Source organism: Pelodiscus sinensis, chromosome 4, assembly GCF_049634645.1.
Source record: "Pelodiscus sinensis isolate JC-2024 chromosome 4, ASM4963464v1, whole genome shotgun sequence".
NCBI classification, from domain to species: Eukaryota; Metazoa; Chordata; order Testudines; family Trionychidae; genus Pelodiscus; species Pelodiscus sinensis.
The window spans coordinates 131,929,151-131,954,083 of record NC_134714.1 but is presented as its reverse complement, the minus strand read 5'-3'; the positions used below and the strand labels follow the sequence as shown (position 1 = coordinate 131,954,083).

The window sequence follows — 24,933 nt, the reverse complement described above, 5'->3', positions numbered from 1 at the left end:
AAAATGGAGTGTGTGGGGGGGTTAGCAGCAGCATGATCTTCCCAATGTTGGGGATCTTAAGCTACAGAGGTCGGATCCAGGCAAGCCAAGGTTTTGTGTTCACTCCCTAAGGGTGTGAAGCCTAATCCGAACTAGCTACTCCGTGCCGCGTTTAGCCGCGCGGCATGGGGTTTGAACTAGCCGGGATTTAAAAATGGCGGCGCCTGGCTTATGCAAATGAAACCCGAGAAATTCAAATCCCGGGCTTCATTTGCAAGTGCGGTATGCCTACATTACCCTCCTAGTTCGAATTAGGAGGGTAGTGTAGACATACCCTAAGTCTTGCCCGCACTGAGCTGTCCATGGTGCTGCACCAGCCAGGGATCTAAACCATCAGCATCAATAAAGCTCTGTCACCTTAAATCACCTGGGTTAATGGGTTGACTTCAATTAAGTGAGGAAGAATTTCATGGATTTGTGATTTCTAGTATGAGATTCTGGGACCACACAACATAGAACCTCATGCAGTAGTTACAGCTGGATCTTCTCATTTAGAAACCCATCGAGGCTTGATTTCAAGGGGTAAGTGGAATTAAATCCACCATGTCTCTTGGCCTGTCCCACTGCTCATGGTTGAAAATGAGCTCAGGTTCACAGCCACTGAAGATCTGCCCCTTTCGCATCAACCTGAGCTGTGCTGATTCATACGACTGGGGGATCTGCCCAAGGACTCCAATGGAGAGATCTCCATGTACCCAGGCAGGAGATCTGGTCTAATGGGCAATGTCTGTCTGATGGTTACACCACTGAGCACGTCTATCCATGTCCACCAGACCTAGCACAGTATGGGAAGGCCCTGAGCTTCCTCAGTGGGCACAAGCTGAGAAATGCAGCAGGTCTAAAGCAACCCTGTCGGCTTGTGTGACATCACTACAAAACACGGGACAATCCACATTCTCTGTTTTCCTATCTTAACAAGACTGCTGGGCAGGGCCCAGTGACTGCTGCTGGGAACATCTCCATGTGAGAGGTTGGGCAGGCAGGGCTCAGCTGTATTTCAGCACCTGCCAAACCCTGGGAAGTGAAGGAAGGGAATTGCTATGTGCAATGCCTAGGAGCGACCACTGTCGTAAGTAGCCCATCTCACTAGATGAGATCCAGGAAGGACCCTGTACAGGACAGATCCCAGCACTGAATGGTGCAAGAATTGACTTTTGCCCTTTTCTATGGAGTCAGCTTTCCATCAACTTATCAAACTCGCCTCCTCCCCAAGCCACAGCTGTGAGATGCTGCTGATCTTCCAAAGCAGTTCAGCAAGAGGGGGGCCATCATGAAGCATAGGGGATGAAGTGCAGTCTGGAAGCCTGGCCCAAGCCGGATAATGGGGGGGATGTGGTATCATAGGGACCCCGCTGGTATTTCTGAGCCCAACAACCAAATTTGGCCTTCACAAACAACAAAACACATGTTCTATTTTTGTTCAGATTTACTTAGCACCCATCTGGAATGGAAAGGAGTGGGATGCTATAGATCCCTAGCCTTGTACTCAATAGCTCTGACACACATTGCATCATGTAATAACAAGAGGAGTAAGGAGTGGACCAAATTAATCCCCAGGTCATGAGTTACCCCCATGGTGGCTTTAGTTCCCTGAGCTCATTAAAGAGGTGTTGGGTCTCTCTGAGCTCAGGTATTCCCATGTGCCTCAGGAATAATGTTCCATAAGTCGCAGAGCTCAGTATAAAATTTCCTGAATGTGCCAAACTTGTCGTTTCTGTCTATGGGGAAACACCACCATGTGTGTCTCATCTCAGCAGGTACGTGCCGTTTTTCTGCACCACAGCCAGCCACCCACACATTGAAAGATGGAGGGGAGAGATAACTCAGTGGTTTGAGCATTGGCCTGCTAAAGCCAGCGTTGTGAGTTCAATCCTTGAGCAGGCTATTTCAGAATCTAGGGCAAATCTGTCAGGGATACTAGGCCTGCTTTGAGGGCAGGGGACTGGATTCAATGACCTCTAAAGATCCCTTGCAGTTGTAATGTTCTGTGATCGGCAGGTATTGAATTAAATTGAAGATCCCCAGTGCTAAATACTTGAGCCCAGATCCAACCCCTCAAACTAAAGTCTAAAAACCTCTATGCCTGGAAAAACAGGCAATTACAAAGTCACTGAAAATAGTGCTTTCCTACAGACTGAAGTACTCAAGCTTTACCCCAAACAGAAATGCCAAGCCACGGAGCTCTCCTTGTCTAAAGAGGGCAGAGAGACTGACACACATTAATCTCACTCCTTCTTCAGATAAGCAATAAACTCATCTGGCTGAGATGATTTTCACCCTGATTCTCCTACAGTGGAGTTACAACTCACTGTTTCCGGATTAAAGAAAAAGAGTCATGGTTAATCTGCATATCCTTTTATTTGTACAGTGTGTGCATTCTATGGAATACCTGGAATGACCAGCTATGACCATCTGTCTCTGTGCACAGGGCAAACTGATACCCATATTTCATCACTTACTTCAGTACAGAGAAGGGACAGGTGTACAGAGCCATTCACTTGCCCACATCCCTGTTGCTGTCTGATCTCACCTCAGAGGAGATGGAAGAGGGAAATCACTCGGTGGTGACTGAGTTCATTCTCACAGGACTGACAGATCGTCCGGAACTGCAGGTCCCCCTGTTTGTGTTGTTCCTACTGATTTTTGTTATCACCCTGTTGTGGAATGGGGGGCTGATCATTTTAATCATGAGTGACCCCCGACTTCACACCCCGATGTACTTTTTCCTTGGCAATTTATCTTTCTGTGATTTTTGCTATTCCTCGACAATTGTCCCCAAGATGATGCAGGATTTCTTAGCAGAGAGGAACAGCATTTCTTTCACTGCCTGCGCTGTGCAAATGTTTTTATATTTCTTTTTGCAAGATGCTGAGTGTCTCTTGCTGGCTGTGATGGCGTATGACCGTTATGTGGCCATCTGTAACCCGCTGCTCTATACGGTCATCATGTCCAGGCGGCGTTGTAACCTCCTCGTGGCTGGGGTGTATGGAGTGGCTTTGGCAGATGCAACAACAGGCATATACCATACATTTCAGCACTCATTCTGCCGTTCCAACATCATCAATACTTTCTTTTGTGACACCCCTCCACTTCTGGTGCTCTCCTGCTCTGACACGCGCATCAATGAGATTGTGATGTATGCCTCCATGTGCTACACAGTAGTGAGCAGTGTTGTGACCATCCTCCTCTCCTATGTCTGTATCATCTCCACCATCCTGCGGATCCGCTCTGCCGAGGGCCGGCGCAAAACCTTCTCCACCTGCACTTCTCACTTGACTGCTGTGGGCATGTTTCATGGCACCCTCCTTTTTACGTATTTCCGACCCAGCTCCAGCTATTCCATGGACATTGACAAAATAACCTCTCTGATCTACACAGTGGTGATCCCATTAATGAACCCCCTCATCTACAGCCTGAGGAACAGGGAGGTGAAGGGCGCTCTGAAGAAAGCAATGAATAAACTCAAAAGGATTTCTTGAGTATTTTCAGCTCAGTCCAGGCATTTCTTGGCACTGGGGTTTGTTTTATGATTAGTTGCAAGTTTGAAGTGTGTGATTTTTATCGCTGAACCAAAGAGAATTCTTCCACCCTCCTAATACTCTGTGGTTCTTTATGTGCTCTGGAGGGTAGTAGTAGAGATTGTGCATGGACACAAACCAAGTGACAAGGAGACAAAGGTGATTTCCATCACTTTAAGCTTTATTGTAAATTAAAGGCACAGCAAAACAAGTAAGAGCGAGGGTAACATTCCCAAGAGAGAGTACAGTGTGGGTGCCTGATCTGTGAGAGTCTGCACTAAACCAAATAAACAATAGTGTGGAAATGGTGAGTTTTCTCCACAACATCATTTAAAAATAAAGTTCAGTCATGTCAGACACCAGATAATTATACCCCATCAACAGGAAAGCTTCAAGTTCTTCCTCACTCCTACATTCATAGACTCATAAAAGTGGAAGAGGTCATCTAGTCCAGGTGCCTGCACTCAGGGCAGGACCTAGCATTAACTAGACTTTTCCCAACAGCTGTTTGTCTCACCTATTCTTACAAATCTCTAGAGATGGAGATTCCACAACCCCCTTATGCCATTTATTCCCATGTTTAGCTACTGTGACAATGGCGATGTTTTTCCTAATGGCAAATCTAAACATTCCTTCCTACAATTTAAGCCCATTGCTTCTTCTCCTGTCATTGGATGTTAAGGAAATTAATGTTTTTTACTTCTTCGTAACACCCTTTTACACACTTGAAATCTTTTCCCACGTCCCCTCTTAGCGTTCTTTTCTCAGAACTAAATGAACCCAGTTCTTTCAGTCTGCCCTCACGGGTTATGTTTTCTAGATCTTTCATCATGTTTGTTACCCTTTGCAGGACTATTCAAACTTGTCCACAGATTTCTTGAATGCGGTGCCCAGAACTGGACAACATACTGCAGTTGTGTCATACTCTGCCTGGAGTAGAGCGGAAGCATTGCCTCTTGTATCTTGCTCCTAACACATCCCAGAATAATGTGGGGTTTTTTGCATCAGTTTCACACTTTTGACTCATATATAGCCTGTGGACCACTATAACCCCTAGATCCCTTTCTGCAGTGTTCCTTCCTGGACAGGAATTTCCCATTTTGCGTGTGTGTAACTGACTGTTCCTTCCTATGGAACACTTTGTATTTGTTCTAATTAGACATCATCCTATTTACCTATAGTCATTTAGACAGTTTGCCAGAATCACTTTGAATTTTCATTTTACCCTTCAAGACATTTGGAACTTCTCCCAGCTGGGTGTCATCCATAACCTTTATCGAGGGACTCTTTATGCCAGTATCAGTGGCACTGATGACAATATTAAACAGAACTGGACTCAGAACTGATCCCTCCCTGTGAGACATTTCTGGACACTGCCCTTTATTTCATCCTGGATCTTTCTCAGCGACATTCAATGCCAGTGCTGTAAGTCTATTTACATTACACCTCTTCATGTGGCTATAACTCACTTGGACTTACAACAGACTCCACCCCACACTGTGTTAATGGGAGGGTTGCATAACAGAAGTAGTGCAAATTCAATCACCTGACAGCATCAGTGTAAACCAGCCCAGATGAGAATTCATGATGGAACACAGACTCTGAGGGAAGGATCATACAGCCATTGATGGGTAAATGCTCTCCCATTGACTAAGTACATCTTCAACATGCTGGCAAAATAAATACTGGTTCATTTATCACAGCGGTCTCCATGTAGCTAGTAGTGTAACTCTGTCCCCAATCTCCCCTGCAGGAGCTCTTGCATTGTGAATAAAACACCGAAAGAATCACAGAGTCAAAAAAAGGAGAATGATTCTATAGACTGGTTATAGGAGAACCCATCTAGACAATGAGATGCTCAACTTCATGTTTTTATTCCATTGGCTATTTAATTAGTTGAGCAACTTTGGAAAGAGAGATTGTGAGTATCTCTGAGCTGAATAGCAGATTGTTCCCTGGCCCAGAAAACTGGAAAGCTGAGCGCACATCTTTGAAGCATGAAGTGAATCTTTATCGCTAACCTCAGAAGTGAACATCCTCATATTGGGCCAAAAAATGAAAGAAAGAGAACTCTCCCACCACCACCCACTACATTTTGCTGCTTTAAATCTCCCTCTCAACACACATTCTAGATACGTCTGGACTACTGGCTTTTTTTGACAGAGACTTTGTCGACAGATGCTGTCGACAAAGCCTCTGTTGAAAAAGAGCATCTAAACTACAACCAGTTCTGTCAAAAAAGAAAGCCGCTTTTTTGAAAGAGAGTGTAGACCCTCTTTTTCCAAAAAGCACAGTTTGATTGCAATAGCGACCAAACTCTGTCAAAAAAAGGCGTTATTCCTCGTAAAATGAGATTTACCGCCATTGTCAAAACATTAAGTTGACAGAACACGGTGGTAGTGCAGATGCAGGTGTAGTTTTGTTGACAAAAGTCCACTTTTGTCTACAAAACTGTGTAGTCTAGACACACCCTTCATGGTTTTGGGACAAAGCTATAATAGAATTTGAAACACATGTATGAATCATTTCAGGTCAACCAAAGCTGCATTGCTTTTAACTATAAATTATTATTTCAGAAGAAATTCACCCATTTCCAGAGTCTTTTGCATCATGATTGTTCTACCTCATGTTCACAATCTAAAGCACTGATTTCAAGACCCTTTCTATATCTTTAAACTAAAGGACTAAGGCAGTAGACACTCAGAACTCCTAGCCTGGATGATCTTAGCTTCTGTAGACAACATTACGGAATTGATAAGGTGCTCCCATATTTGCTAATGATCATAGTACTGGTAGATAAACACTTCACTCCTGAACTTCTATATAATCCAATTACAATAAGTACACCATTTTAAAAATGACCATGCCTTTGCAACTCTATTTTTATTTTCCACATTTATTGATAAAAGCAACACATTTCTTTTAGAATACAGGAACTGTTTGAAATTGAAAAAATCTTAGGGTCTGTAGAAAGGGGAATTGCCTCTTTTCATTTCAACAGTTCAGAAGCAGCAGTCTCAAAAGGAGTGTCTAGTTCATGGTACACCTGGGCAAATATAAAAATGTGGCTCTTAAATTCTTTCTGCCTCCCTTTCCAATATAGGAACAATGGAGTAAAATCTACAGTTACAAAAGGGACAAATCCGCCCCCCAATTTTATACAGTTGTGCAACATTCTTCAGATTCACCATATAGGTCTCACACATGGGCTGATGAGGTCTCTCACAGACGCCAGTCCTAAATTTTTAACTATTCAGGGGAACTTAGTGGATTCCCTATTTGAAGACACACTGCAAATACTGTATGCTGAATCAGCTTATCCCTTATTTTATTGGCACTTCAAACATGAGGCCTGTCTCCTGCAATGGACACTTTCATCTTGAACCCATTTGCTGCTGCTTAAATTAAAGTCAGTAACGACCAGTTAACAGAACAGACAGGAAATGATTTCTGCATGATCGCAGTCTTTGTGCGTTACAAGCCATATTTTAAAAAGACATCAGACTAAAAATAAAATGCAAAGACCTCACAAAAGGAAATCGAGCCCCTCCAGAGGCTACACACTCCAAATACAAGACAAAACTACATCAACCATCAAAATATATGACACCAAAATGTGAGAGGCTCACTGTGAGGCATACTAAAAAGCTGTAGCCACACCCAAAGCCCTGTGTAATCGGCAGCACAAGCAGAACACATTTCACGTGAACAACCCCTAGAGTGCACAGTCACATCCTTCAAATTCTATGAGCATGTGAAAGGATTCTATCACCATGAAACTTTTCATTCCCACCCCTCCCACTACCAAAAAGGACAAAGCAATGGCTCCTAGTCCACCCAACTGGAATAAAACCTGGGGATCCAGTGGTGGAGTGGGCCACAAAGGAGTTCAGTTCTGCTCTGGATTGGGCTCCAAATCCCAGACAGCTCATGAAAAAGCCCGTCCAAGGATGCCAAGGACAGGGATCAAACTCAGCAGAGCCAGGGCTCTTCCATCAGTGACACTTGCTAAATTTGAGGTCCCTCTGCTCTTGTTCTGTAAGGGAAGAACACAGCCCTTCAGCAAGGGGAGAGGTTTAAACAAGTAAATATTCCCCTCTCCAAATCCTCAGTGGCATTTCTAAGGAACAAAGAAGGTTTCAGTGAAGCCCCGACCTCATGTGCAACATCCCAAGAGGGAAGGGGCATGAAGAACATTTTCTTTCCCTAGCATGACCAGATTGCTGGAGAGGGACGAGTGGTTGCTGCTAGCACAACCGCCAAAGTCCCCAGCCTTCACTGATGCTTCTCCTTTACCTCAGAGCCAATGAAGGTTCAGGCCCAGAAGCCAGCCTGGAACACTTGCTCTCTCCCCCAGTTCTGCCAGTGCTTAGCTGTCCATGGTGCTGAAGTTTCTTTTCATCAGCCAGGAGTTCAGTGGCTCTACAGTGATTTACATCAGGTGAGGTTCTAGGAGACCACTAACTTAAATGACATTATGTCAAGTTACACAGATTTTCTGAAGGTTCCTGATTTCTATTAGATCCTTCTGAAAACATATGACATGGAATCGAGTAATTGCAGCTCTCACATCTATTTTAGAAACTCTTTCAGTCTTGAAGAGGAAAGGGTAGCGGTATCAAATCCACCATGTCTCTTGGCCTGTTCCTCTACTCTTGGTTGAAAACGTGCTCAGGTTCACAGCCATTGAAAACCTGGCCCCTTGGCTACAGCGGAGGTGTGTGAATTTACACTGAGTGGGGATCTGGTCAAGGACTCCAATAAAGAGACCTCCATGCACACAGGCAGGGGACCTGGTCTAATGGGCAGTGCTCATGTGATGGTTACTCCATTGAGCTTGTCTATCCACGTCCATCAGACCTAGCACAATGCTCACATGCTGTGAGTATCCTCAGTGCGCACAAGCTAAGGACTGAACCAGATCTAAGGAGGCCCTAAGGTACTGCCCGGTGTCCCCATCCTTCTTTGACACTTCATCTTTACCTCAGGGCAAAGATAGAACCAGGCCCCACAGCCAGCCAGGAGTGGCTGCTCACTCCCCCAGTTCTGCCAGCACTGAGCTGTCCGTGGTGCTGAAGTTTCTTTTCACCAGCCAGGAGTTCAGTGGCACTACACTGAGGACTCATCTAGACTACGCTATAGTGTTGAAAGAGGATATGCAGATTCCATGGGATCCCACTTTCGGAAGTGGAGCTTTTGAAAGTGAAAGTAGTCAAGACACGGTTTTCTCACCCCTCATACCCTTTTCCACTTTTCCTCTTTTGACACTTTAGCATAGTCTAGATGAGCACTGATTTACACCAGGTGAGGTTCTAGATGACCATTGATGGACAGTCAGTCAACTAGTCAATTCCTACCCTCCTCCCGCGCTGCCTCTATCAGATGGAGGCAGCAAAGGGAGGCAAGAGAGGACACTTCAAAGCGGCAGTGCCACACAGCTGAGCCCAGGATCAGCTGTGTGGGCGCTGCCACGCATGGAGCCCACGGTCAGCTGGGGTCTCTGCAGCTGATCCCGGGTTCTGCTGAATGTTGCAGGGAAGCTAGGATCAGCTGGGGAGGCCCCAGCTGACCCCAGATTGTGTGGCATTTCAAATTAGCAGTGCAGCATGGAGCCTGGAGTGAGCGGGGGACTCTGCCCCTATCTTGTACATTTCAAAGCTGGGACTCCATGTGCAGCCCAGAGTCACCGGGACTTCCCTCTGGCCCTGGGATGCATGCGGAGTTCCTCATTCCTCCTTTGAAATGTACTAGAGACTCAGTGGGGGTTCTTGTACATTTCAAAAGGAGAATGTGGAAGTGCTTATTGACAACTGTGAATTAGCATATGTAACCCGTGGGTAATACACGTTTTTACAACCCCCCTTCTCCCCATGGGTTATACATGTCCGCTGGGTATACAAGTTTATTTTTACTTGCCTGCACTGCGCTGTCTATTCCCCCTGCCTGGAGGAGGGTGGGTTGCATCTGACTGCAGCTGTGCAGAGCCTGGGTGCGAGTGTGGCTTCCCTCCCACAAGCCAGCCAGCTCGCCTGTGCTGCACTCTCTCTTCCTCCCACTCAGAGATGCAGTTTATCCTGGTATGTGCAATTACCTTAAAGTAGTGTATATAACCCACGGGTTATACACGTCTGTGAGTTATCTAAAACTTTTTTTACACGTTCAGGAAAAAAACACGGGTTATGCACAGGTGCAGGTTATACATGAATGCGGGTTATATACACTAATTTATGGTAGTCAAAATCCCATCAACTACTTTACTAGTCAATTAACCATTCCTTAACATCCTAACTGAGAACACACGACATGGAAAGTCACCCACTAATTACAGCTGGCACGTCTATTTTTGAATCCCATCTAGGCTTGATGTGAAAGGGTAAATCCGCTGTCTCTTGAGCTGTTCCCCCACTCGTGGTTGAAAACATGCTCAGGGTCACAGCCATTGAAAATCTGGCCCTTTGGCTACAATGGAACTGTGCAGATTTACACCAACAGGGGATCTGGCCAATGGAGAGACATCCATGTACACAGGCAGGGGACCGGGTCTAATGCGCAGAGTCCATGTGATGGTTATATCAATGAGCTTGTCTATCCACCGCCACCAGACCTAGCTCAGTGCAGAGAAGCTCTGAGCATCCTCAGTGGGCACAAGCTGAGCAATGTAGCATGTCTGGGTAGGACCTCTCGGCCTGTGTGACATCACTACAAAACACAGGAGAATCCACATTCTCTTTTTTCTACCTTAGCAAGGCTGCTGGGCAGGGTCAAGTGGCCGCTTCTGGGAACATCACCATGTGAGAGGTTGGGCAGGCAGAGCTAAGCTGTATTTCAGCAACTGCCAAACCCTGGGAAGTGAAGGAAGAGAATTGCTATGTGCAATGCCCAGGAGCAGCCAGAGTTATAAATAGCCCATCTCACAAGGTGTGATCCAAGAAGCATCCTGTACAGGACAGATCCCAGCACTGAAGGGCACAGAAATTGAATTGTCCCCTGTTCTATGGAGTTATCTTTTCCATGGAAAGTATCAGCTTTCCACCAACTTATCAAGCTTGCCTACTCCCCAAACCATGGCTGTGGAACTGGTGATGTTCCAGGGCAGTTCAGCAAGAAGGGAGATCCTCATGTGGCAGAGGGCATGCAGTGCAGTCTGGAAGTCCAGCCCTAGCCAGAGAATGGGGGATGTGAAATCAGCGACCTGGCTGGTATTTCTGGCCTCCACCACTAACAAAACACCTTTTCCATTTTTGTTCAGATTTACTTAGCATCCTTCTGAAACAGAAAGGAATAGGATGCCATAGATCCCTAGCCTCGAAGTCGATAAATCCGACACAAATTGCATCATTTAATAACAATAGAAAAAAAGAGTGGGCCAAATCAATCCCCAGGCATGAGTTACCCCAGTGGTGGCTTTGGTCCACTGAGCTCACTAATGAGGTGTTGTGTCTCTCTGGGCTTGGGTATTCCCAGAATACTTCAGGAGTAATGTTCCATAGATCACAGATCTCGGTATAAAACTTCCTGAATGCACCAGACTGGCAGCTTCTGTTGATATGGAAACACCTCCACATCTGTCTCTTCTCAGCAGGTATGTGCTGTTGTCCTACATCACAGCCACACACCGAGAGACACCAGGGTGATCGGTAGATATTAAATTGAAGATCGCCATTGCTAAATACCTGAATCCAGATACAACCCCTCAATCTAAAGGAAAAACTTCTGTGTTTGGATAAAAGTCAATTACAAAGTCACTGAAGATAATGCTTTCTCTGCGCTTTCCTACAGACTAAAGATAATGTCATTTTCAGATGGCAAGAAGCTTAATGAGCACAGCACAAAAGCTTCACCCCAAACTGAGATGAGATGCCAATCCACAGAGCTCCCCTTTCCTAAAGAGGGCTGAGAGATTGGCACTCATTAACTCTCACTCCTTCTTGAGTTAAGCAATAATCTCTCACAGCAGAGTCACAAGTCACTGTTTGCTGCCCGGAGTAGTGGATGGGAGTGTTCCTGTGGGTGGTATGGTTAACCTGTGTTTCCTTCTACGTGTATAGTATGTGCATTCTACGGAACAACTAGAATGACCACATGAGAACATCTGGCTCTGTGAACTAAGCCCTTCTTTTTGGTCATACTGGCATCCATTTTTTGTCACTTATGTGGGTACAGAGAAAGAACATGTGTACATAGCCATCCACCTGCCCACTTCCTTGTCGCTGCCTGATCTTGGCTCAGAGAAGATGGAAGAGGGAAATCACTCCGTGGTGACTGATTTCATTCTCTCGGGACTAACAGATCGTCCAGAGCTGCAGGTCCCCCTGTTTGTGTTGTTCCTGCTGATTTATGTTATCAGCCTGGTGGGAAACGGGGGGATGATCTTGTTAATAAAGATTGACCCCCGACTCCACACCCCCATGTACTTTTTCCTTGGCAATTTGTCTTTCTGTGATCTTTGCTATTCCACAGTGATTGCCCCTAAAATGTTGCTGAATTTCTTAGCTGAGAGGAAAAGCATTTCTTATTCTTTCTGTGTTGTGCAAATGTATTTGTGTATCTTTTTTCAAGATATTGAGTGTCTCTTGCTGGCTGTGATGGCCTATGACCGTTATGTGGCCATCTGTAACCCGCTGCTTTATACAGTCACCATGTCTGGGAGACTTTGTAACCTGCTGGTGGCTGGACTCTATGGGGTAGGGTTGGTGGATGCAACAACAAACGCATACTATACATTTCGGCTGTCATTCTGCCGCTCCAACATCATCAACCATTTCTTCTGTGACATTCCTCCACTGCTGGCGCTCTCCTGCTCTGACACCCGCAACAGTGAGATTGTGCTGTTTGCCTTTGCATGCTTTGTTATTGTGAGTAGCGTAGTGACTGTCCTCCTCTCCTACGTCTGTATCATCTCCACCATCCTGCGGATCCACTCTGCTGAGGGCCGACGCAAAGCCTTCTCCACCTGCACTTGTCATCTGACTGCGGTGGTCCTGTTTCATGGCACCCTCCTTTTTATGTATTTACGACCCACCTCCAGCTATTCCATGGACACAGATAAAATAGCCTCAGTGTTTTATACACTGGTGATCCCCATGTTGAACCCCCTCATCTACAGCCTGAGGAACAGAGAAGTGAAGGACGCTGTGAGGAAAACAATGAATAAACTCCTCACCCAGTCTTGAAACATTGAATCTCAGTGCTGGTTTATTGATAAGGAGAGGAAGCAAGTGAATTAATATCCCAGCCCATTGCAGTGTATTTTCACAGAGTCCGGGGTGGTATATTTCATTATTATTATTCATGTGTTTGTATTCTAACAAGTCCTGCTGGCCCCAGTTGAGATCTTGGCTTCCTTAAGATATTGCCACAGAAAGATCTTTTCACTGGGAAAGAGGAGGAGCCTTAAATCTCCCATTTCTCTATAGTGGGGTTAGTTTTATTATGTAGTGCCAAGTGTGAAGTGTAAAATGTGTATGACTAAGGGAATTTTCACTCCCTTCTGAAACTCTGACTCCCTTTCTGTGCTTTGTGGGGTTACTACAGAGATTGTCTTCTTGTTTTCGTCCATGGACAAGGTGGAAAAAGATGTTTTCTATCACACTGGCCTTTATTTTAAGTTAAGGGAATACCAGAAGAAGCAGGAGCAAGGATATCGTTTCCAAAGGACAGCATGTTGTGAGTTCATCCTCTTTGACACTGGCCCTTGAATTTCCGGAAAAGCAACGATGCTCTACTGTACAAAATCAGCCGCTATTCCAGAAAAACTATTCTGCTCCCGCTCCAGCCTGCCAATGTAGACGCTCCTTTTCTGGAAAAACTGAAAACGGAATAGTATTCCGTTTTAAGCATTTCCGGAAATTCATGCCAGTGTAGACACAGCCTGTTTGTCTAGAAATGGATGACAGGGGAGGGATCACATAACGATTACCTGTTCTGTTCATTCCCTCTGGGGCATCTGGTATTGGCCACTGTCGGCAGACAGGATACTGGGCTAGATGGACCTTTGGTCTGACCCAGTCTTGCCGTTCTTATGAGATATGAGACCTAGTGCTGTGTCTGGTAAACCCGTAGAGGATGGTTATGATTAGGCAGACAAGATGGGATTCAGAGACCTAGGACATCTTGTATTGGTGTAATTCCTTCCCTCCATGGTCTCTTCTATCTTAATGTTACCTGTTTTCGGGCACCAACTTCCTACCCCATTACTTACGAGCATCCACACAGCAATTGCATTATTTTGAAAGAAAATTGAAATAGCGAAGGGCTTTTTCTGACATTGGTAAACCTCATTCTATGAAGAATAACACCTCTTTCAAAAAAGCTCTTTTGGAAGGGGGTATGTGGACGCTCCGCTGCTGCTATGTCAAAATACCTCCTCTGAAGAGCCATTCTAAAGTTATTCTTCCCCAGTGTCTCCTGGGGCTCTGAATCAAGATGGCACTTCCACATCTTGAATAGCACCGCATTTCAAGAAAGATGTGGAGAAATTGGAGAGGGTCCAGAGAAGAGCAACAAGAATTATACCTAGACATTAGTAAGGCGTTTGATACGGTCTCGCATAATATTCTTATCAATAAACTAGGCAAATACAACTTAGATGGGGCTACTATAAGGTGGGTGCATAACTGACTGGATAACTGTACTCAGAGAGTAGTTATTAATAGTTCTCAATCCTGCTGGAAAGGCAGAACAAGTGGAGTTCTGCAGGGGTCTGTTTTGGGACCGGCTCTGTTCAATATCTTCATCAACGATTTAGATATTGGCTTAGAAAGTATGCTTATTAATTTTGCAGATGATACCAAGCAGGGAGGGGTTGTGACTAATCTGGAGAATAGGGTCATAATTCAAAATGACCTGGACAAATTGGAGGAATGGTCTGAGATAAATAGGGTGAAGTTTAATACCGACAAATGCAAAGTGCTCCACTTAGGAAGGAACAATCAGTTTCACAAATACAGAATGGGAAGCAACAGTCTGGGAAGGCGTACGGCAGAAAGGGATCTAGGGGTTATAGTGGACCACAAGTTAAATATGAGTCAGCAGTGTGATGCTGTTGCAAAGAAAGCAAATATGATTCTGGGATGTATTAACAGGTGTGTTGTGAGCAAGACACGAAAAGTCATTCTTTTGCTCTACTCTGTGCTGGTTAGGCCTCAATCGGAGTATTGTGTCCAGTTCTGGGCACCGCATTTCAAGAAAGATGTGGAGAAATTGGAGAGGGTCCAGAGAAGAGCAACAGGAATGATTAAAGGTCTAGAGAACATGACCTATGAGGGAAGGCTGAAGGAATCGGGTTTGTTTAGTTTAGAAAAGAGAAGATTGAGGGGGGACATGATAGAAGTTTTCAGGTGACATCTAAAAGTGTCATAAGGAGGAGGGAGAAAACTTGTTCATCTTGGCCTCCGAGGATAGACCAAGAAGCAATAGGCTTAAACTGCAGCAAGGGAGGTTTAGGTTGGACATTAGGAAAAAGTTCCTAATTGTCAGGGTAGTTAAACACTGGAATAAATTGCCCAGGGAGGTTGTGGAATCTCTATCTCTGGAAATATTTAAGAGTAGGTTAGATAAATGTCTATCAGGGATGGTCTAGACAATATTGGGTCCTGTCATGAGGACAGGGGACTGGATTCGATGACCTGTCGAGGTCCCTGCCAGCCCTAGTATTCTATGATTCTATAATTCTATGACTAGGGGAGCCTGCTTTGGACTCATTTTGAGGCTTCCCTGTAGTGTGGAGGCTCTTTTTTGAAATAAACTATTCCAGAAGATATCTTCCACAATAGCTTTTTCCGAAATAAGCTTGCAGTGCAGTCGTACCCTTAGATGGCATTACAGATGTTCTTTTTGGGGAAAGAGAAAAGTTAGTGGAAATGGGCCGGAACTGCCGTTATTGCTGATGTTTCTAAAGTCCAATTCTCTTTTCTTGAAAACAAAACAAGTCAAACACGCGTAAAAGAAAAAAATAGAAAATGCACCTTTTGTTGCTGGGGTTGACTCTGACTTTCAGCCTCACTGCTAGAAAAACACAGGAACGGCTCATGGGTCTGTGAGCTCATTCTGAGACCTGACAAACTCATACCAGCATCAGGCTGTTCAGGCATCTAAGGGTGTGTCTAGACTACCTAGTTTTGTCGACAAAAGTGGACTTTTGTTGACAAAACTATACCAGCGTCTACACTACCGCTGAGTTCTGTCGACATAACGTCGACAGAACTCAGCAGTTTTGTCGATGCTGGTATACCTCATTTTACGAGGCATAACACCTTCTGTCGACAGAACTCTGTCGACAGAAGGTGTTATTGCCTGTAACACTGCATCCAGACTACGGAGTTCTGTCGACAAAGCAGCTTGCTTTGTCGACAGAACTCAATGTGTCTGGACGCTCTTTGTCGACGGAAGTTTTGTCGACAGTATCTGTCGACAAAACTTCCGTCGACAAAACGCGGTAGTCTAGACGTACCCTAAGGGCCTTTCTGATCACCGTGTTGCAAAAAACACATAGTAGAGCAGTGTTGCAAAAATTCATAATCTTGCCCATATAAAGTAGGAGAGAGATAGGAAAGATGCTGTTAGTGGCTCGGCAGGCCGAGAAAGGTTTGCATGAGCCAGAAAAACGCCATTTCTTCCTCATCATCATTCTTTATTAATGGTAAATGTCACCACATACTTGTTGACTGCCATAACTCATTTCATTTCCTTCTTTCACTCCTTCCAGGAGCAGCCATAAGATTTTATAATAGAGCGATATGCAAATAAGCCCTCATCGTTCTCATAGAACACTAGAACTGGAAGGGACCTCAAGCAGGGCCGGCCCTACCATGGGGCGGCCACCTCAGGTGCCAGACTGTTGGGGGCACCACTAGGACCCAGAGTTTAGAAAACGGTGTTTGCTGCTAGTGCATATGCATTCTCTTTGCTCTAGATGCACAGAGATGGTGGAGTGCTCTGCTGGAGGAAGGAGGGCACAAGAGTCCTTTCAAAGTTTTGGCCCAAGCAAGGGGACATGGGGACGTCATTTGAGCTCCCCACCTCAGGTGCAAAATGTTGAGGGCCGGCCCTGATCTCAAGAGATCATCAAATCCAGTCCCCTGCCCTCAGGGCACGACCAAGCACGGGTATAGACCATCCCTGACAGGTGTCTGTCTAACCTGCTCTTAAATATCTCCAGTGATGGAGATTCTACAACCTCTTTAGGCAACTTATTCCAGTGTTTAACCACCCTGACAGACGGGAAGTTTTTCCTAATGTCCAACCTAAACCTCCCTTGCTGCAGTTTAAGCCCATTGCTTCTTGTCCTATTCTCAGAGGCCAAGGAGAACAATTTTTCTCTCTCTTCTTTGTGGCACCCTTTTATCTACTTGAAAACCACTATCATGGCCCCTCTCGGTCTTCTCTTTTCCAAACTAAACAAGCCCAGTTCTTTCAGTCTTCTCTCATCGCTCCTGTTTCCTAGACCTTTAATCATTTTTGTTGCTCTTCTCTGGACCTTCTCCAATTTCACCACATCTTTCTTGAAATGTGGTGCTCAGACTGGACACAATACTCCAATTGAGGCCTAATCAGTGCAGAGTAGAGCAGAAGAATGATTTCCCATGTCTTGCTCACAACACTCCTATTAATGCCTCCCATAATCATGTTTGCTTTTTTGCAACAGTCTCACACTGTTGACTCATGTTTAGCTTGTGGTCCACTTTGACCCCTAGATCCCTTTCTGCATATTCTGTTCCACTTTCTGGAGGAATGAAAAAGCGGTGGATAGCAGGCAGAAAATAAATAAAAATGATTCTCAGGACCCACTCTGATGCAGAGGTGTCATTGGCTTTTCCTTTGGGATGCTGTTTGTGCACATAGAATTCTGGTTTCCATCCTCTGACCAGGAGGAACTTTTAAAAATCATTAAAAAAAAATTAAGAAAAGAAAGAAAAGTGACCTAGAGCTGAAAACCACGGTGTTCCTTTGCCTGACACATCATGTGCCTGCGCTCGTGGGCTTTGGGCTAGATTAGAACATCCTGCTTTGCAAGGTATGTCCTACTCTCCAATCCCCTCCTCCCTGGATTGGAAATGACGATGTAAAAGGAGATTTCTCAGAGGATTAGCCATGTTAGTCTTTAACTTTGAAAACAAGTAGTCCTGTGGCACCTTATGGTACGTCTACACAGCAGTGTTCTTTTGGAATAACTGATGTTATTCCAAAATCACATAATCCACATCTACATTACAATGTTGAGCTGGATGACTTCTTACTCTGACTCCTGTAACTCTCATTTTATGAGGAGGAAGGGAAGTTGGAGGAACAGTTCTTTCTCAAACTTCCTGCTGTGTAGAGTGCCAAAGGCAGAAATAAGCTATTTCGACATAAGCTATACAATTGATGTAGTTGAAGTTGCATAGCTTATTTTGGCTTTAGCCCTGTTGTGTAGACGTGCCCTTAGAGACTAAGCAAGATATATACCATATCGTGTGCTTTCATGGGCAAAACCCACTTCCTCAGGTGTGTGTCAAGACTACAGGGTTTTGTCTACAAAAGTGGACTTTTGTCAACAAAACTATACCTGCATCTATGCTACCACCGAGTTCTGTCGACATAATGTCGACAGAATTTGACAGTTTTGTCAACGACAGTAAACCTCATTCTACGAGGAATAATGCCTTTTGCTGACAGAGTTCTGTCAACAAAAGGCGTTATTGTATCTACACTGTCCTTTGCGTCTACACTCTCATGTCAACAAAGTGGCTTGCTTTTTTGACAGAACTGGATATAGTCTACATGCTCTTTGTTGACAGAAGCTTTGTCGACAGTATGGGTGTGTCTAGACTACAGGGTTTTGTCGACAAAAGTGGACTTTTGTCGACAAAACTATACCTGCGTCCACACTGCCTTTGAGTTATGTCAACATAACGTTAACAAAACTCAGCAGTTTTGTCGATGTATGTAAACCTCACTCTACGAGGAATAACGCCTTTTGTTGACAGAGTTCTGTCGATAGAAGGCATTATTGCATCTACACTGTCCTTTGCGTCCACACTGTTATGTTGAGAAAGTGGCTTGCTTTGTCGACAGAACTGGATGTAGTCTAGACGCTCTTTGTCGACAGAAGCTTTGTCGACACTATGTGTCGACAAAACTTCTGTCGACAAAACCCTGTAGTCTAGACATACCCTATCTGTTGACAAAGCCTCTGTCAACAAAAGCCTGTAGTCTAGGGCTGTGTCTACACTGGCAAGTTTTTCCACAAAATCATCTTATTTTGCGGAAAAACTTGCCAGCTGTCTACACTGGCTGCTTGAATTTCCGGAAAAGCACTGACGATCTCCTGTAAAATCATCAGTGCTTTTCCGGAAATACTATGCTGCTCCCGTTCAGGCAAAAGTTTTTTTCCAAAAGACTTTTGCGCAAAAGGGCCAGTGTAGACAGCATAGTATTGTTTTCTGCAAAAAAGCCCCGATTGCGAAAATGGCGATCAGGGCTTTTTTGCAGAAAACCGGGTCTAGATTGGCCATGGATGCTTTTCTGCAAAAAGTGCTTTTGCAGAAAAGCATCCTGCCAATCTAGACGTGCTTTTCCGAAAATGCTTTTAATGGAAAACTTTTCCGTTAAAAGCATTTTTGGAAATTCATGCCAGTGTAGACGTAGTCTAGATGTACCCGAGATGAACTGGAGAGGAATAACTAAAGCTGAGCTAATTATAACAAAAAAGGTACCTGTCAATTGTAGGACTGGTGCTAATGAGGCTAATCAAGTGTGCTGGAAGTGTCCCCCTACTTAGCTTTTGATGTAACAATGAAGTGTTCAAGGTAGAGGGGACTGGCTTTATAAAGGGACATCCAGTTAATGTCTTCGTTCAAGTCCAGGAAAACAGTGTCAAATTTGCAGATGAATACCAATCCCGCACTCTCTCCCTGTAAAACTTGAGCCATTCCCTTTCCCCTAAACTATCTTCATTAAAGTCCTTATTCTGTATCCCTGCTAACCCCCATTGCTCTTCAATTAAATTTCTGCTTTAATCCTGTGGCACACAACACAACACATCAGGGGGAAGAGAGAGACTTTCTTTAACTTGATATTACTGTTAAGGAAATACTGAGGTATGGGGCAGTTTAAGTGACATGCCCATTTTATAGCAGAGCAGAGGAATAAACTCAGCACTGCTGAGTCTCAGTCCCATAGAACACCTGCCCTCCATAGGTCAGGGAGAGATGGATTAAAACATTCCATTCCAACCCAAAAGAATCTGTAATGCTGTGACCCGAAATCTTTACAGAAATACACATCAGGTCAAATTTAATGCCCCAGACCAAAACACATGCCTGCCCCAATACCCTTACACCTGCTAAGTATCCATGTCTGTTGCTCTCATTGTATCTCATTGGCTGAGCTGGTCTCCTCCTTGTTCTGCACTTCCTCACTAGTGACTCTTTGCCATCAAGAGATTGACTGAGCAAGGACTTTGGCGTCTAAGGCTCTCCTCAGAGCCTCTTTCACGTCCTTGTTCCGCAGGCTGTAGATCAGGGGGTTGAGCACAGGGATCACGATGGTGTAGAAGACAGAGATGTATTTGTCCGAGGTGGGTGAGTACCAGGAGCTGGGGCGGGAGTAGATGAAGAGCAAAGTCCCCTCGTAGATGATGACAGACGTCAGGTGGGAGGCACAGGTGGAGAAGGTTTTGCGCCTGGCTTCCGCGGAGCGCATCCTCAGGACGGAGATGACAATGAAGAGGTAGGAGATGAGGATGATGATGGCGGAGATGATTTCCACGGAGCTGCCATAGGTGTAGAGCAGAAGCTCATTGAGGGAGGTGTCGGAGCATGAGAGCTTGAGGAGCAGAGGGAGGTCACAAAAGAAGTGGTTGATGACGTTGGGTCCACAGAAGGACAGTCTGAAGGCAAAGCAGGTGTGCACCAGCGCGCTCAGTGTGCCCCCTATGTAGGACAGAGCCACCAGCAGCATGCAGACCCTGGGGGACATGATGACCGTATAGAGCAGAGGGTTACAGATGGCCACATACCGGTCATAGGCCATGGTGGCCAGGATGAAAGACTCCGTGTCAGCGAAGGTGCAGAAGAAGTAAAACTGCAGCCCACAGCCGGCGTACGAAATGGCCTGTCTGTCCAACAGGAAGTTGGCCAGCATCTTCGGCACGATGACGGAGGAGTAACAGAGATCGACAAAGGACAAGTTACTGAGGAAGAAGTACATGGGGGTGTGAAGGCGGGGATGAGACCGGATCAGCACCATCAGCCCGATGTTCCCGAGCAGGATCATCCCGTACAGCGCCGTGAAGGTGAGGAAGAGGACCATCTGAATCGAAGGGGGGCTGGGGAACCCCAGGAGTATGAATTCCGTCACGGCGGTGCCATTGGTGGGAAGCATCTCCTAGTGATGACTCCTTTCTTGTAGGTAGAGAGAAGCTGGGCCGTATGGGCTGAGCAGACGTGGAAAGCTGGTAAAAGGCATTGAAGGCTCCCCGGCATCAGTGAGAAGAAACAATAGAGCCTGTGAAGATTTGACCACATGCCCAGTTAATTATTCCCATCTAACAGAAACTCGCTGTGCCAGATCTTATGATTTCTACCAGCCGAACATAAGTATGGCCATAGTGGGTCAGACCAACGGTCCATCCTGCCCAGTATCCTGTCTGCCGACAGTGGCCAATATCAGATGCCCCAGAGGGAGGGAACACAACAGGGAATGCTCACGTGATCTCTCTCCTGTCGCCCATTTCCAGACAAACAGAGGCTAGGGACACCATTCCATCCATTTTGGGGAGAGGGGCCCTGGCCCGCCTTCAACTCCAAGCCAACCAGACTCATCCACACACCCTGCAGCCCAGCTTGATCCCTCTAGACCCTCTTTTCTCCCCTTTCCCCAGGCAAAAGGTGCCTCTTAGTCTCACTTTCCTCCCAGGGTCAGGTTATAAGGAGCCTGGCTATGGCAACATGATGGGCAGTGCATATTCCCTCCAAATATTCCTTCCTACCCATCCTGGCTAATAGCCATTGATGGACCTAACCTCCATGAATCTATCGAGTTCTTTTTTGAGCCCTGTAAAAGTCCTGGTCTTCACCACATCCTCTGGCAAGGAGTTCCACAGGTTGACTGTGTGCTGAATGAAGTAACCACTGAAGTCAGTGTTGCTATGTCAGTTTGCACCATCTGAGTCTCTGGTCCTAGGTTGCTTTCTTTCCCACCATAAAGATAAAGGACTGGGATACTCTGATGGTGCAGATCTGCCTCGCAGCCCTGAAGTCAATGGAGCTGTGCTAACGGACATGGTGTGACGAAGCCGTATCTAGTTGGGCGGCATTTCATGGTAGACACTGACCACTCTCCCCTGACCTGGCTGCACCAGATGAAAAAGGCCATCGCCACGCTGCTGAGGTGGAGTCTGCTTCTGCAGGATTACGACCTGGAGGTGGGTCTGTGTGAAGGGGAGGGCTAACGTCACAGCTGATGCTTTATCCCGGAGCAGCGGGTCTGAATGTCCGCAGGCCCCTGGCCGAACGACCCTGCTCAGTTGGGTCTGGAAGCAGGGAGAGTGTTGAGGAAGTGGGGATCGGCTTCACTTTGTTTGCTTTGCTGCGTAATGTGTGATTTCTACTGTCCTGTGGTAACCCCGTGTGCGTACCTCAGTTTCCCTGGGCGCTGAACCACTATCTAGATGGAGAGGGGGGATTTCGGTGACTCACAGAGGCAAGGAGGAAGGAGAAAATTTGTTCCTCTTGGTTTCTGAGGACAGGACAAGGAGTAATGGGCTTAAAGTGCAGCAGGGGAGGTTTAGATTGGACATTAGGAAAAAATTCCTAACTGTCAGGGTGGTCAAATATTGGAATAAATTGCCAAGGGAGGTGGTGGAATCTCCCTCTCTGGAGATATTTAAGAACAGGTTAGATAGACATCTGTCAGGGATGGTGTAGACGGAGCTTGATCCTGCCTTGAGGGCAGGGGGCTGGACTCGATGACCTCTTGAGGTCCCTTCCAGTCCTATGATTCTATGATTCTATGAATATGCACCGCCCAGCAGGACCTAACCTCCATGAATCTATCGAGCTCCTTTTTGAACCCTGTTAAAGTCCTGGTCTTCATTCAGCACACAGTCAACCTGTGGAACTCCTTGCCAGAGGATGTGGTGAAGTAACCACTGAAGGGAATACGCATTGCCCATCATGTTGCAATAGCCAGGCTGCAATAGCCAGCTCCCTGTATCCTGACCCTGGGAGGAAGTTGAGATTGAGACACACCTTTGGCCTGGGGAAAGGGGGCAAAAGAGGAGCTAGAGGGATCAAGCTGGTCTTCAGGGTGTGTGGGGGAGGCTGGCTGGCTTGGGGCTGAAGGGGGACCCTGGCCCCTCTCCCCGAGATGGATGGTGCCTGCTGCTCCCGGTGCCTGTGCTGACAGGCCTGAGCTACGCTGTGTCCCTGTGGACCAATAAACCTTCTGTTCTACCTGCCAGTGGAAAGTCACATCCAGCTGCAGATGGGGGGCTGGGCCCGGTGGCTCCCCACCCCTCAGTGACACATGGGCTAGATGGATATTCCTCCATGATAATGATACAAGCATCTCCGTCCCAGCTGGCATGGGGCTCATCCCTTAAACCCACATGACAGCCTCTCTCTGGACTCGCAACCACCAGAGCAACCAAGGAACAGACTGCCGCCTGGGGAAGGGCTTCATCTCAAAGCCTTCTTGGGATTCAGGAGTCTTTTGGAGCACAACCGATTCCTCTCCCCATCCTGTCTTGATGGTTTAACACGGGGGGGGGGGGGGGAGAACCTAAGTCCCCATGACCGGATGCGGCCCTTGGATTGTCTGGATCTGGCCTCCAAAGCTTAGCCCCCCCCCCCAGCATTGGGGAGCCCTTGCTGGTGCTCCAGTCCCCTCCCTGCAGCCCACAGCCCCTGACTGATTTATCTCTGGGTCAGCAGCTCCTGACCCAAAACATTCCCCACCCCTGGGTTAACAAAAAAGGAACCAAGGGGAAAAAACGGGGGGGAAACGATGTGAATGGAATGTTAGTGTTGCCAAGAGTTTTCTATAAAAGACTCTCTCTCTCTCTCTCTCTGCCTAGTGATAAAAGACGTGATGTACATGCTCTGCGGAGATGTTGTCGCTTGCTGTAGCTGTAACTTTTTCGGCACCTGACTTTTAACATGAATAACCGTCCCAGTGCCTGAGCATGGCTGCTTTCCCCCTTACTGAATAATAAAACAATAATAAAAATATAAGAATGATTAATCAAGCAAATCTCTCTAGCACAAGCTGCAGCTATTGGTGACATTAGGTTTAGTGTGCATGTATAATGGAAAGAGTATTCATATTTCCCTCTGCTAGCTGCCAGCTTAGATACTATTGGGATGGTGTTAAATACAGGAGATGGTGTAGGGTTTTCAAAAGTGTTAAGTGAGTTTCAGAGATGCTTGGGATCCTAAATCACCTATGTGCCACCTCCGATAGATAGATAGATAGATAGATAGATAGATAGATAGATAGATAGATAGATAGATAGAGGGGGTGGGTGGAGATAGATAGATAGATAGAGGGGGTGGGTGGGGATAGACAGAATTAGTTCTATCTATTTATCTATCCCCACCCACTCCTTCTATCTATCTATCTATCTATCTATCTATCTATCTATCTATCTATCTATCCTTCCCTGTTTTAGGTTAGGACAAAATGAGACAGGAAACACTGTATTTAGTTCACTTGAAGCAGCTGTTACTATTCTACTCTGAAAAGGACCTGGTTTGGACTTCAGTTGTGCTAATGTCGTACTCAGATAAAGTAAATCCTACTTCCTTTTAGGGGACGTAGCTAATGGTATACTAGTGTCTAGTAACCACTGGGTGGATACATCATCTGGGCTGTTCATATGGGAACCCGCGTGTCCAGAAAACAACATTGTTTCAGTTTTCTGCACAAAGCATCATATCCTCAAACATACCTGTGCCTGCGATTCTTCCTGACTCCAGAATCTGTTGCAGTTAGCAAGGAGATTACGTGTATGTATATATGTAACACGTCTGGGATTTGGGGGCAGAACCCAGGTGAGATAGGACAGCACCTGTTCTCAGGGGTGCACACTACAAGCAATTAAACTGCATCAATGCTGTTTGTGCGGGACAAGAGGTATTATTACTTTTTAAAAGGATTTTTAAGTCTGCCTATTACCATCATGTCAACATAAAAAGTGGCCCAGGGAATTCAATTGCCCCGGTAGACAGCAAAGAGAGTGCTTCATGTGAGAATAATGCAACTTGCCTGATGCAATATGATACCATTTACATAGGCTTGTGTATATTTTTATTTGGCAAATGTTGCCCAATGCCAATTTCCCCCACCATGTCATCATTGAAAAAAAATGATTGACATTTACAGATAGGCAAAG

At 45.8% G+C, this 24,933-nt stretch overlaps 3 protein-coding genes across 3 annotated transcripts; 2 read left to right on the top strand and 1 right to left on the bottom strand.

Moving 5' to 3' along the window:
• Positions 1–2,579: 2,579 nt before the first annotated feature.
• LOC102460141 (olfactory receptor 5W2-like) lies at positions 2,580–3,518 on the top strand. Its single transcript, XM_006111820.2, has one exon. The coding sequence runs from the start codon at positions 2,580–2,582 to the stop codon at positions 3,516–3,518; it is 939 nt and encodes a 312-aa protein (XP_006111882.2).
• An 8,273-nt stretch (positions 3,519–11,791) lies between these two features.
• LOC102460379 (olfactory receptor 5W2-like) lies at positions 11,792–12,730 on the top strand. Its single transcript, XM_075926077.1, has one exon. The coding sequence runs from the start codon at positions 11,792–11,794 to the stop codon at positions 12,728–12,730; it is 939 nt and encodes a 312-aa protein (XP_075782192.1).
• A 7,243-nt stretch (positions 12,731–19,973) lies between these two features.
• On the bottom strand, positions 19,974–20,921 carry LOC102460630 (olfactory receptor 5I1-like). The gene has a single exon (XM_075928818.1). The coding sequence runs from the start codon at positions 20,919–20,921 to the stop codon at positions 19,974–19,976; it is 948 nt and encodes a 315-aa protein (XP_075784933.1).
• Positions 20,922–24,933: the final 4,012 nt, after the last annotated feature.